The sequence below is a fragment of the Ursus arctos genome, unplaced genomic scaffold, assembly GCF_023065955.2.
Source record: "Ursus arctos isolate Adak ecotype North America unplaced genomic scaffold, UrsArc2.0 scaffold_5, whole genome shotgun sequence".
Taxonomy (NCBI): Eukaryota; Metazoa; Chordata; class Mammalia; order Carnivora; family Ursidae; genus Ursus; species Ursus arctos.
The window spans coordinates 59,896,076-59,910,415 of NW_026623067.1; the positions used below are offsets into that span (position 1 = coordinate 59,896,076).

At 43.1% G+C, this 14,340-nt stretch overlaps 1 protein-coding gene across 1 annotated transcript in view; it reads left to right on the plus strand.

Annotated features, from left to right (window-relative positions):
- ANKDD1B (ankyrin repeat and death domain containing 1B) overlaps nucleotides 1-14,340 on the plus strand; it is a 56,364-nt gene that overhangs the window by 37,522 nt on the left and 4,502 nt on the right. The window contains 5 exon segments of the mRNA XM_044384112.3: nucleotides 2,483-2,494; nucleotides 2,496-2,582; nucleotides 5,106-5,204; nucleotides 9,125-9,220; nucleotides 12,729-12,930. Coding sequence (XP_044240047.2) covers nucleotides 2,483-2,494; nucleotides 2,496-2,582; nucleotides 5,106-5,204; nucleotides 9,125-9,220; nucleotides 12,729-12,930 — 496 coding nt within the window.

The following is a 14,340-nucleotide window of genomic DNA, read 5'->3' on the forward strand; positions in this document are numbered from 1 at the left end:
ATAACACGGGCTTTGATCCTGGTGCCCTGAGGCTGGGTAGGGAGATGCTCCTCACAGATACTGTGGGGGGGATGAGATGTTCACAAAGGAGGAATTCTTTCTGGGAAAGCTGACTGACTGCTTTTGGAGACTGAGTCTTAATTTTGAGAAATAAAATCCAGGGGATGAATTTTAGAAAGTCATTGAAGTTCCTGAACAAAATGAATTCTTTATGTTTTAAATACTGATATTTGCTGCAGTAAAACTTTCTCAGGTGTCTAGAGATGCTATTATTCCTGTATTAAATTTATCAGTTTGGGGAAAAAAGGACATTGCTATAAATGGAAAGGAGAATGATCATTCCTTCCCTCTTCACTGAGTGATCTTGTTTTTCTTTTGAAAGTCAATCCTTTTTACTGATTTAGGTTTTCTGAAGCTTGAGTTGGCTTTGGTAGCATTAACAAAGGCCCTTTGTGCTGGAATTAGATGGGAAACATTCCTGTATTTTTCACTCTATTTTCATTTCTCCTGTGAGAATGTTATTTCCTCTGATCTTGCTTAGCCATTACTATTTATTATATTAACTGGAGAGAAGGGATGTGATTTGATCACGTCTGGTAGTTTTTGGAGACTGACGTTAGGGAATTGGCTCTGAACTCGCCTGGTCTATCCAAGGATGCTTCCCGTTTCTCGGGAGGAGCTGTGTCCCAGCAAGGCCGGTGGCCCCATCAGGAAGGACACTGCCCACTTCCCTGGGCCAAGGGATGCTTTCTCCTTTTTCATAATTGGTGCCTCAAGAGAGAACATTCTTCCTGAGTAGAAGAGGCCTGCACAGAAAGCCTTCCTCCCACACTGCCCCAACTAGTCCCATCATCTCCATTTCCTTGTTCACGCCTGTGGCAGGCTGACCTATGCAGCTGTGGTGTCCTACCTTCCCCCTCTTCTCTTCCTTTGTGTGCTGGTGCGGCTCTTGCAAACTCAGTACCTCTCTCTTCCATAGGTTTCTTTCCTAGTAGGTTTCCTGGGAAGGAGCCTGGTGCCAGTGTTAGAGTCAGGCCAATAGGGGTTCGAATCCTGCCTCTGCCACTTCCTGGCTCCATGGCCTTGCAGAAGTTATGTAACTGCTCTTTGCTTCACATTTCAAGTGGGGAATAGAAGATCGAACTGCTAGGGTTATGGTGAATGAAAACTATTAGCCCAGAATTTAAAACAGAGTATAAACTGTTGGGCAAGTGAGTATGCATTAAGTAGAATTATAAAAATGTGTTCAGTGTGCCTAACTGGGGCTTATTATTAATATCTCTTTCCCTTGAACAGCATGTGCTCTGTCCTTGTCACCTGCTCTCGCACACACCTGCACTCCCTGTCGGCTGCCTTGGCTCTCAGCTCTCCTACTGTTCACAGCCTCCCTGGATCTTCTGAGTCCCCTGCTCTTTCACACTTGCCCCCCCACCCCGCCTCCCACTGCCTTCCCTCCACCCTGACAGCCCCTCAGCTCACTCTCTCTCACACCTAACCTCTTCCCCCCCACCTTTTTTTCTTTCCGGCTGCCTTCAACAACTGGAGACATTTCTCTGTGCCTCCATGCGCCATGGCAGCTGGGTGTTAGTGAAGCAGCAGGAGCTAAGTGTGATCCTAGAGGTGGTCATGACAGCCTGGCGGGGTGGGAAAGAAGCGTGCCTGTGGGGATGGCTGAGAGGGACTGGGACACTCCAGGTGAGGGTGAGGCTGTGGGACAGGCATTTTAACCACAAATGAGAAGGAAAGGGGAGCAGGCTGAAGGGGCTTGTTGAGCATCCAGGAGCTGTATGCTCTGTATACATGGGAGGGCTAAACATGAGAATGGTGCCCCTGGGTGAATGGGGCATTCATCCCACAGAATGCACTAGGGAGAAAGAACTCTAAATCACATCAGTTCAGGAAATGCTGAATGTGCATGCTTTTTCCTCCTTGTAGCTATTCCCACCATACTTTAGGTCTTGGAAGGCACTGAGAAGTCCAGCATTCTCATCATTCTTATCTAAGTGAAAGTGTCAGTTCTTCAGGAAGGCTTTTTTTTCATCTTCAGGAAGGTTAGCTGTTTGCCCATTGCACATATGTTCTACCACTCTCCTTTTCCTCCAAAGCACTTTTCACAATTTGTATATTTATTTTGTGATTTTTAAAAATTTTTTAAATATTTTCTTACCCCACTAGATTGGAAGGTTCCTGAGAATAGGTCATGTTTACCACTGAATCCTTAGCCTCCTGAAAAGAGCATAGCCCATAGTAGGTGTTCAGCATGTAATTCTAGAACAAATGAAGGGGGAGAGCTGATTGCTGGTGAGCAGGTTTGCTGCACAACCTTGGGATGGAAATGATGCTGAACACTTGCTGTTGGCCTGCTGTTGTGCTGGGCAGTTTCAGTACTAGGAGATTATCAGGACATCTCTGTCAAAATGAGTTGATTTTGGTCTGATGAAGCCAGAATCTTTTGGATTTGAAATTCTCTTTCTTTCTGCAGCCAAAGGACTCCCCCTCTTCATTTAGCTGTTATCAACAATCGTATCTCAGTTCTGAACAGCTTATTAAGTGCACGGCATGACATTAACATCTTAAATCAGGTAAGCCAGGTATATCAGAACCTGGAGAGTCTCTTTTCTTATGATTCAATGCATTGTGTAGTTGGGGGTAGTTTTGAGCAAGTTCAAGATATCCTTAAAATTTCCAGGTAGAATATACATATTTTCTTTATCCTTTTCTTCTGTGACCCCCACTCCCACTTGCCCACACATACTTTTTCAAACACACAGCTGGGGTTCAGCTAGTGCATTCTTAACCTGTTCACACTTAAAAGGCCCAGCAACTCTGATAGATAAACAGTAGCTCAGAGGTAAATTGCCTGCAGCTCTTTAAATCTAAAGCCACTCCTTCAGTATGAAATATAATTGGCCAGTAGCCCTTTGCCACAAGGAGAAAGCTTTGTTTCTATATTAGAGACTGTAAATGTGTCTTCCCTTTACCCAAAGGCAAAAGAGACCTCTTGGAATAAAAAAATAAAAAATAAAAAATAAATAAATAAATAAATAAATAAATAAATAAATATCTATCATGAATTCAATCCACTGGAGCAGAATCAAATGCTCCATAAAAGGAATCCATCACTGGCTGGAAATGGAAATGCTGATGTGGAAGATGAAGAGGACGGGAGTGGGCACTGTCTGAATCAGGGCCCACTCTGGGGCTGAGCTGCCTCTCCCAGGAGCTGTCAGGAGTAGGAAGAGAAACTCTTGGCGGAGGGACCGTTCTGGAACCCTGGGGACAGATGACAACTCTAGCCAATTCTGGTGAAACTGATTGCCTCTACTCAGAAAAGCCTCAGCTGGGCCCTGACGGGAGGGAGCGGCCAGATCCCGTGCACAAGCCTGTCCTAATCTGCTGGGTGGCCCTCAACTTCCGAATCTGGGGAACCAGAGCACCGCCCCTGGTCTCTCCAGTCTCCTCCATCTCCAACCTAGGAGTTCCTTTGTGCGGGAGCAGAAGGATGACTTACCTACACTTCAGTTCCTTCCTTCTCCCACGGACCTTCCTCCCTGTTTCACTATTCTAAACATTTGGGGGAGGCGGGGGAGGACCTTTTTGTTATCGTATATACTTATGTGTCCGAGTATGTTAATGCCCCAGATATTTCCAAATGAGCAGAATCTTTGCTCCATACTCAGAACTCACATATGATTTCAGTTTCACCAGAATTGGCTAGATTCATTCCGGAGAAGGAGGGTTTATTAGTCTGCCCCCCCCCCCATTATAGAATTAGACGTCATCACTTCAACTTTCTGTAAGATTGGAAATACACTCAATGTATAATAATAAGAAAAATAAAAACATTTGTTTGTAATCCTCCCCCAAAAGAAAGACAACTCTTGTTAACATTTTGGTTCATTTCCTGCCTTTTAGACTTATAGCAGTATCGTTGCAATAAAATTTTATTGATATTTGATGTATGACACTTGTATCTCTGTTCCATGTTGGTATAGTCATTTGATAGTTTGTCATTTTAAATGTGATGTTTTCAGTGAGACACCAGAGGGGCACATTGCCACCCAAAGGTGAGTCTTTAATAAATGCTTTCTGATCTTAATTATGCTAATGCCCCAAGCACGCTGGCCCTGTGCTCTGGTTGGAAGAGCACTGAGCTCCAGATGCTATTGCCCAGCTATGTGGCTCTGGGAAAGTTGCTTCCTCTCTCTGGTTCAAGGGTTGGGCTAGACAATAAACAGAGTTCCTTTCAGTACTAATATTTTAGAAATGTCTGCATATTAGCATATCCCTTCAGTGAAAGGTTAAAGTGGGTGAGTTTCTTGTGATTTTGAATATTTCTTTGAAACACTGTTATCCTCTTGGTAAGAAAATGATTACCCCAGAAAGAAATTTAACCATTGTTAAATGTACAGTTCATTGGCATTAGGTACATTCATGTTGAGCAACCATGGCCACCATCTATCTCCAGAACTTTTCCATCTTCCCAAACTGAAACTCTGTACTCATTAAACACTAACTCCCCATTCTTCTCTCCCCGCAGTTCCTGGTAACCACCTCTTTACTTCTGTCTCTATGAACTTGACTATTCTAGTATCTCATACTGCAATCATCTTTTAAAAACCATTTTTAAATGTTGCCTACTAATCCAGCATATGCATATACCATAATTTATCAAATGAGTCTCCTAGTGAAACATGAAACTTCCTCTCAGTTTTTCCACTGTTAAAAATTACACTGCAGTGAATGTGCCCTGTACCTATGTTAAAGTGTGATCTTGGGGTGCCTGGCTGGCTCAGTTGGCTAAGCGTCTGCCTTCTGCTCAGGTTATGATCTCAGGGTCCTCAGATCGAGCCCTGAGTTGGACTCCCTGCTCAGTGGGGAGTCTGCTTTTCCCTCTGCCCCTACCCCCTGCTCATGCACTCTCTCCCTCTCACTCTCTCTAAAATAAATAAAATCTTAAAAAAATAAAAAATAAATAAAAATGTGATCTGAATCTGTTTTCCCTTATGCCCCTATAGGACACCTGTACATTCCCTGTGTCTTTTCATTATGTGAGTTTTTTCCCCTCCTTAATGTGTTTACATTTTTGAAATTTCTCATGGCAGAGGCAGCAGACTCCTTTGCATGTTGCTGCTGATTTTGGCAATGTGGAACTGGTGGAAATCTTGCTGAAGGCAGGCTGTGACCTGAAGATTGCTGATAAGGTAAGTTCATGGCCTTCACTGTGTTCAGTGGAGACGGCTGTGAAGAACTCCCTATTGGCTGTAAGCCTTGAACAGCAGGCTTAACATACCCCTTAAGAAATGGACACACACTGGAGAAACCTTGTGTCCTGGCAGTCAGTAGAACATCCTGATTTCGATTGAGGGATGTAGGTAAGATATTTTACTCTGAATAATAAAATATGTATTTTTAAAATTAAAATTATTTACTACTTTTTGGGAAAGATGATAGATTCACGTGGTCCAAAAATTAAAAAAACATAATCAGTAGAAGTTTTACAATAAAAATGTCCCACCCACCCCTGACCCTAGTTGTCCAGTTCCCACACTACTCTTGCTGTACAGATCTATTGTCATAAATTTTTCTATTCTTTCCGGCTTCTTTACGCATAAACAAGCAAAGATAATTATAATTCTTACCACATTCCTCCATCCTTTTTGCACAGTGGTAATGTACTTCTACATACTCTCCTGCATTTAGCTTTTCTCCTTTAAGTATATAAAGTGGAAAGGGTTCCATGTTAGTGCAAGGAGAGTTTCTTCAATCTTTTTTATATAGCTGCACTGTAGACTGTGGCATGGAATTAACATAATTTGTTTAGTTCTCAGCCGATGGGCATTTCAATTGTTCCTGAGCTTTTGCTATTATAAACAGAGCTGCAGTGAACAAACATACACGTGTCTAAACTTGTTCTTACTTAAAAATTCTTTAATTATGAAATAAATATAACATGAAACTTATCATCTTAATCAGTTTTAAGTGTACAGTTCCGTAGCTTTAATTCTATTCACACTATTATGCAACCAATCTCCAGAACTTTTTCATCTTGCCAAACTGAAACTCTGAACAGCAACTACCCGTTTCCTCCTCCTTTCCTGCCCCTGGCAACCACCACTCTATTTTCTGTTTCCACGAATTTGACTATTCTGGGTACCTCATATAAATGGAATTATACTGTGTTTGTCATTTTGTGACTAGCTTATTTCATGTAGCATAATGTCCTCAAGGTTTATCCGTGTTGGAGTGTGTGTCAGAATATCCTTCCTTTTTAAGGACGAACAGTAGTCCACCATGTATAGACCACATTTTGTTTATCCTTGCATCTGTGGATGGGTATGGGGTTGCTTCCACCTTTTGGGCATTGTATAGACTTGTTTTAAAAGAAAGACAACTTCGTTTCTATCAAGTGTCGCAGTGAGGCCGGCTCCATCACAGGAGGGTTGCGGGGCGGCCGTCCACTAGGTTCCAGCTTACTGAACAGCGTAAACACAGGAGACCATGGTGTGGCAGTCCTGTTAGATGCTTACACACATGCACCTTATTTCAATCCTCACATCTCCTCTGTGAGGTGGGCAAAATTATCCCAGTTTTCAAGAGATTTCAGTGATACCAGGGGTCACAGGCACAGTAAGACACAGAGCCAGGCTCCAAAGCCAAGGCCGCTTGGTGGTCCAGCGTGTTCCCACAGCTGTGAGCAGAGCTGACTGCTTCTGAAACTTGCAGTTTTCCCCCCTCTTGTCTTCACCCACACTCCTCATCAGCTCAGCACATCCTTAATTCCTAGTGCAAGCTGAGATCCCCCCACGTACTATTTCAGAATCTCACGTTTTACATTTGTGGGACTTGAAGTAGTGACGTGTTATTTTACTTTTCTCTAGAGGTCAGTTTTTAAAATTATCCTGAAAACTAATACAAGCCCACTGTGGACAATCTGGAAAACACAGAGAAGCATAAGGAAGGAAAACGCAACCACTCATAACTCTGCCACGTAGGTGGAATTCCAGCACTCCCACCATTGTGGCTTGTTACTGTCCCTTAACATTTAGCTTTAGTGTTAACATTCGTATTTTCCCGTGCTTTCTCTTCCTACTTTATTCCACTTTCTCATTAATACTGAACCCCTCTGGGGCAGTCTTATGGGTGAAGAATCGGCAGCATTGGGAAGGGAATTCATGCTGGGCCCCCAGTGCTAGTGGACTGGATGTCCTGGCAAATACCGTCAGTGCTGCAGCCTGACTCACAATTTGATTTTCCCCTATTTCCCTTCTCCTCCTCCCTCTTTCTTCTCTGGGCCTGGCACAGGGTTGGCCCCCAATACCTACTTAATTAATAAAAACTACCTTTTCTACTCACTCCCACCATTTTTACTAAGGATAAATGGCTGTAAGAGTGAATCAGAGTGTGGATGGGAAAAAAGAGCCAGGGTTTGCTGTGAATATGACTTTCCCAGAAACCAGTTCTCTCTGTCTGTGGTGTCACCAGGCTGCTGGAGGGCTTCCCACCCTCAGCGGCTGGATTATTTGGGTTTCCACTCCAGGACACACTCCCTGGGAAGGTTTTCCTAGGAACTTGAAAACGCTGGCTTCAGAATGCTGCCTTCCCACGGTCGGCTAATCATGGTGACTCTAATGGCTTCCTCAGCCAGGATTTCGGCAGCATGCAATGAAAGACTTGCTAAGTGCCTGCAAAGTACAGTTCTTCCTGATTTCATGACTGTCTCTTTTGACCGGAAACTGGTAACTGTCAGCCCTAATCTGCTGGCCCAGCTGGGTCTTAGCACCTCCACTAACAGCCAGATCATTTGGGTTGGTGGGAGTTGCACTTGCTCAGCCATGGGAGAGAATTACTGGAATAAATTGCTGGATCCGTAAGCATAGGAACATGGGTCACTAAGAACTTTTCGTGGCGTTATTCCTGACATGCATTTTGATTATCTTCACGATCCCTGAGCAGACTTTTAATGTGGCATTTAAAAAGTAGATGAGAACCACCATCTTTTCTCAGGAAAGAAAATGTATAGATGTGTAGATTGTATACGCATAAAAATCTAAGGGACATTGCTCGTAAAGCTGTGCGCTGTAACTTTATATCGATCCTGACAAAGGTGTAATTTTTTTTGTAATTTGTATAAGATACCAGATAGGATCCCAGGCCACTCATGCCCAAAATTATGTCCAGAATATCCCTTATTGCTCATTCCACTGGGCTAAGTTTCCAATCCCTCACCCCTGGTTAGAGGCAGAATAATAGAAAAAAATTCTAGATAGGAGTCCAGTGAGCTAAATTCTGTACTATGAATCTGTAGTTTTGTCATGGATGCTATTATTCTTAATGAGATCAAGCACTTTTCTGTCTTAATTATCTACTCTCCACAACACATGGCTTCAACTTCTTGGTCTAGGATGGCTGTTGAAGCTCCTGCCCTCATGCCAGCATTCTACTCAGGAGGAGGAGGAAAGAAAGGAGAATAACATCCTTCCTGTCTTTAAAATTACTTCCAGAAATTGCATGTGCCACTTCCATTTATATACCAAAACTTAGGTCACATATCTAAATGCGAGGGAGACTAGGAAATGTTTGGAGTGGCCAGGTGCCCATAGGAGAAGGAAAAGTATATTGGGGGAAGGAAGCATGGCACACTGACTAAAGTCTCAGCCACGGGGAGAGTCAGTCCTCAGAGGAGAAAAATGTGTGATCGTATTATTTATTTGCTGAGGAATCCCTAGTGCAATGAGCCAGGGAGACCCCCAGGGATCTTGGAGAAATATTTGTGTTCTCATCGATAGAGCATGTGTAAAATATCATCTGCTGATGGTTGGTCCCCAAGGCCAAATCTTTTCTGCTGCCCTGTTGACACAGCACCTCACACTATCAATACCTAGCATCTCTTGAATAACCACCATGTGCCATGCACAGTCCTAAGGGCTTGATATGCATTATCACACTTACCCTCACCACTACACATGGGCTGGCTTTGAGACCTACAGAGCTAAGGACTGGCCCAAGTTGCCAAGTTCAGGGGAGCAGTAGGATCAGGATTTGAATGCAGCTCCCCCATTCTAAACCTGGAGCTCCTAAACACTAGGCCACACTGCCTGACACTTTCATTTTTAACTCTTAGCAAGGGAAGACTGCCCTGGCCGTGGCCTCCAGGAGCAACCACAGCCTTGTTGTGGACATGATCATTAAAGCAGAGAGATACTACGCCTGGAAAGAGGTGAGGCAGCATGATTTCAGCTCAGCAGTGAGGTTTTCTGCAACCGCTGTCTTCTTATGGGGCAGTGTGGGGTTTGTGTAATTCTTTTTTCTGCTCTAATGGACAGGGTCCTGGTGAGTGCAATTATAACTGTCCCTTTGGCTTCTGCTGCCTCATTCATGGAATGAAAAGTTGCTTCTTCCTCCCTTTCCTTTGCCAGGGTCGGTAGTCAGAACTGAAGTGTGTAGCGCTCGTTGAGCTAAGCAGGCTGGTCCGGGTTGGCTCTAACAGGCTTAGCATTTTTGCCCTGCGTGGTTGGCTCCCAGGTTGTGCCTCTGTCACAGAGTCTCTGGAAGTTCTCAAACCCACATTCTAATGAAGGATAGAGAAGTTGACATTCCTGGTTCTGCCATTTGCAACACACCCTGGTGCTGTCACTCAAATATCCTGTGATAGTCACAAAACCTTTATTGATCTTAGAACACAAAAAACTTGCCTCCAGGACATTCTCTCTGCCTTCTTTCATTATGAGTTCCTCTGATAGCTGCCACGCATGCAGCTTCTCAACAGAACACCCTTCTTCCAACATCAAAACCTAAGCCCTCAGGCAGGATTTGCACTGCCGGGCACCACCCTGTTTCTGCTTTGGGTTGTTGCCATCCTAGGCTGAATGGCCCCCCTAGTCCAGTAGGTTGGTGCCAGAATTCAGGTCTTAACCCTCAGATGCTTACCCCTGAGGAGCCTCAGGCCTGGTGTGCTGTCTAATTTGCCAATCCTGAGAAATTTCCCTTAAATCCTAAGGCAAAATGTATTGATCTGCTTCCTTCTCGCTCACAATCCTATTTAATTGGCTCAGCAGTCCATATATATATATATATATATATATATATAAATAAAACTGGATGATGTAACATATATGTCATTTAAAGGCCAGACCATCCTCCTCGAACTTTTCTTTCTTGTCTGTAAAACAAAACAACATTTTTGTGACCATTAAAATTCTCTCTCCTCCTCCTCCTTGATTCCTGTTTCTCCTGCTCCTTCATTCTCTTCCTCTTGGCCTTAGCTTCATTCTCATTTTCTTAGATCATCACCGATTTGATTGAAAGTAACTTTGTCAACTTCCACCTTTTCTCTTGCTTCTTAAATGACTGTTTTTACATTTTCTTTGAAAATAGAAATATTCATTGGTTCTATTTTTAATGTCTGCTAGCATTTTTAGATTCTTTTTCCTAGATGAGAATAAATTACTTTTCCACCAAATGAATAAGCCCTTTTTCCTAACAAATCTTTGAGATGAAAGAGTTAGATGAACTTTGGGAATCCTATACAATACATAAATGTATGAAGGAGACCCTCAGAATTGAGAGAGTTGTTAACCTTGGTGACCACTGGGGCCCGACATCTGGAGTGGAGGAAGGCTTGTTTTTTAATATATATTCTTAAATGTTTTTAACAAATATATTTATTACTTATTTTATTGTAAAGATTTATCTATCTATTTTAGAGAAAGAGCATGTAGCGGGGAGGGGCAGAGGGAGAGGGAGAGAGACACCCAAGCCTACTCTGAGCTGAGGGCAACTCAATCCCACGACCCTGAGATCACAACCTGCACCGGAACCAAGAGTTGGTCACTTAACTGACTGTGCCTCCCAGGCGCCCCTATTTATTACTTACTTTAAGTTCACTTTGTTCATTAAACAAATATATCCTTTTTTTTAACCAAATGCATTTGTTATTATTTCAAATGTTCTTTGTTTATTGAACAAGTTTATATCCTGGCCTAATATAAAATAATTCCTAATAAAGAACATTAAAGAGAGGACTGCAGTTTCCTCTCTTATATCCATCATTAAATCCAGTGGTTCAGAGGCATATGGGAAGCTTCCTGAAATCTCGCTTATGCTATTTTAATTTCCACCAGTTTTGGCATGTGATACTCTTGCAAATAGTTCAGTGCTTTGGCAGACACGCTATTAATGCTTCCATGAACTGTTGAAAAAGACCTGGGCTTTCCAAATCCGTGACCCTTTCCTCTGGAAGCCTAAAGGACCACCCAGCCCAATCCTGGAATGCAGAGCATGTGTGTTTCTCAAAGAAATAAAAATGCTGTGGCACAAAGGTTAATGCATTTTGCAGTTCTTCCCTCTACCTTGTGGTGTTTCAGGTTTTGTTCTTGTTGGAATCCTCATTGTTTCAGGAGAGGGAATGAAGAGAACAGGAAAAAGTGAAGTGGCCACGGCTCCCAAGTTTGTTGGATCCCCCACCCTCAGTCTTTCTTCTTTCAGGACTCCCTGGGAGTCACTGTGGGAGTAAAGCTAAGGTTGGGACAGAGAAGACCCTGAATTTTACAACCTCTGAAACAGTTACGGGTAATTTATACCTCCCATTCCTAGTCCAACTTCTGTTCACAAGGTCCAGATACTAGAGAAAAGACTGGCCTGTCTCCTTGGGCATACTTCCCAGAACATTGTACACCATCCAGAGGAGAATGCAGATGCTGTGAAAGACAAAAGCTGCTCTGTGATGGGGGCAGAGGCGCAAGCCCCACCACATTCTTCTCAAGAGGTTTTGAGAACCAGGTGTCCATATCCTGTTAGTCCACTTCCTGCCACAGCGTGGACTTTGTCTTGCTGTTCAGATTATCTTTCATTAAGAAACACTATTAAGTGAAAGACAAAAATAGGAGTTACCATATATAAAAAAGGAGAAGAGATAGGAAGTTCCAGTCCTCTTGGGCTTTGTGTCCTGCATGTCCTTAACTGATCTGCAACCTCCCGAAGGAGGAAGATCCGGAGGCCTGATAGCATGTACGACAGGTGCAGCTCTAGGAAACCATGACACCTGCTTTCACTGAGATTTTTCTCCAGTTTCTTTGGCTGGATTCTGTAGAAGGGACAAAAGGAACGTTTGAAAACTGAGAAAACAAGGTATCAGTCCAGGCACAGGGCATTTGGACTAAGCCTGGCTGCAGTGACTTAAAATGTTATCGACCCCGTCCTCTCCGCTCTTTTGGTCCCCAGAGTTAGGCTTCTACTTTGCTCTCCTCACACCAGAGAGCAGGATGAGTGGAGGGATCAGCTTTGGTCTTTCTAAGAGTATATCCAACCTGGGCCTCTATGAAACTTTGATGTGAGAAAATCAAACCTGCAAAAGAAGAATAGGGGATATTGGTTGAAAGTAAGGCCTTCAAAGATGAATTTGTTGTTGTGACATTTCCTTAGCTAACGCATCCCCTCTGTTTTCTTTAGGGGTGAGTAAATAAATATCAGCAAGCTGGGATAGAAGCATGCTACATGGCAAAACCCCTCACATTTCCTGTGTCAGACAGATAGTACTCAAGCTTTTTATTTCAGACATTTGTCTCCATCTTGAATGACAAAAAATGATCCAGTTGCAGATAATACTGAAAACATAAGTCTTGGTTACCACCTTACGAGTTATATCTGAAAAATTGTATACATACCATGAAATAAGGCAATAAGCCGAAAATGTCTAAAATAGTCTGATGTAGTTACTTTTAATTTAGGAGCATGGTGAGAGCATCAGGGACCCATCATCCAGCTTTACTTTGACATTCAAGCAAGATCACAGTTTGGAGACCAGACATATTCGCAGTCTCCTCTGGGAACTGGCTTACCATCAGCTAAAGGCCAATGAGTGGCAGAGGCTGGCCCGTTCATGGAACTTTACAGATGACCAGATCAGACCCATTGAGGAGCAGTGGTCAGGTGAGCGTGGCCTAGATGATGCGGACAGGAAGGAACAGCAGTTCTTCCTGGTGGCAGATTCTCCAAGTAAGTGGTTGGTGCTCACGACAAGCAGCAGACTACAGGAGCCCAGGAATTGGGACAGTTAGATTAGGACCACAAAGATGATTGAGAACTTTGCAAGCCATGAACGTTCATGGACTCTGCAATAAACTGAAGTTTGCAAAAGATAATTACCTTTATTGAGCCATATTGAAAAGTTGGCATTTAGCCTTTAAGGAAATGAAGGTTCCCAGCTGAATAGGCACTAAGGAAGCAAGGACTGAAGAGTTGGCTTCTCCCTGGGAAACCAACCTCTTCTAGTGTTCCTTGAGATTGTCTTGTGTGAAAAGGTTCATTCTCTAACAAAAGGCTCACTGTTTAGGGCTTCCACTCCGGGAGGAATCCCTTAAGCCACGTCTGGGTATAGAGTTCTTGTAGGATGTGGCCTTGGGTGAGACCAGCTGTCCTATGAGAGCTGTGGGAGACGGACTCAGGGCTCTCCCAAGTAGAAGATCCTAAGCCATGGAATCAATTCAGCCAGACTCCAGCTGTCAGAATTAGTGTGGTCAGGTCAGCTGGCGTCATTAGCTTTGCTCTTTTATGATTTGACCAAAGCTAGAAAATATAGAAAGTTTGTTTGGTATCAATCAACTAATTAGCTTTAAAAACAAGGAAGCAGCTGCTTGTCTTGGCAAAACATTCTATTCAGAGCACTTTCCTTACATGGATATTATGAGATGTGAACAAGTCCCATGCTCAGGGGTTGATGTGCATTATGGATTGCTGGGACTGTAGATGGCCAAAACCACAGCCCATGAATACATGCTAGTTACACCACATACAAGTAAATTATGGCACTTTTTTATTGCTAATTCTACGGCTACATTATGGAAGATAATGCATTGGAAATGTTGAATATTGAATCTTTCTGAAAAGATTTCTTTTTTTACTATTAAGTTTTCTCCTTTGTTGCTAATTAGGCAATATGGCATTCTGTAAAGTTTTTAGGAAAATTTAGTTGCCTTCTGGAAATCTCTCTTGACCTAAAGAAATGATTTAAAAACATAGTGTATCTTCAGAGTACTTGCCGGCAGGATAAAGAGGATCGAAAGTTTTTGGTCAAACAATGCGGAGTGCCTAGCTCTACCAGGCAAGGGATGCAACCGCTCTATAAGCCAAGGTGCATGTTTGGTGGAATTTACAATCCGGTTGGCATGATAACAGCAACATTCACAATCCAGATACAATCAAGGGTAATGGTACTGGCACTAAGGAGTTTGTAGGCTTTTAAGCAAAGGAGTGACACGTTGATGGTGGTATTGAAGAAGGATTAGTTTGGCAAGGGCAAGATCAGGAAAGGAACAGGATTCACCTAGGAGTATATTCTTT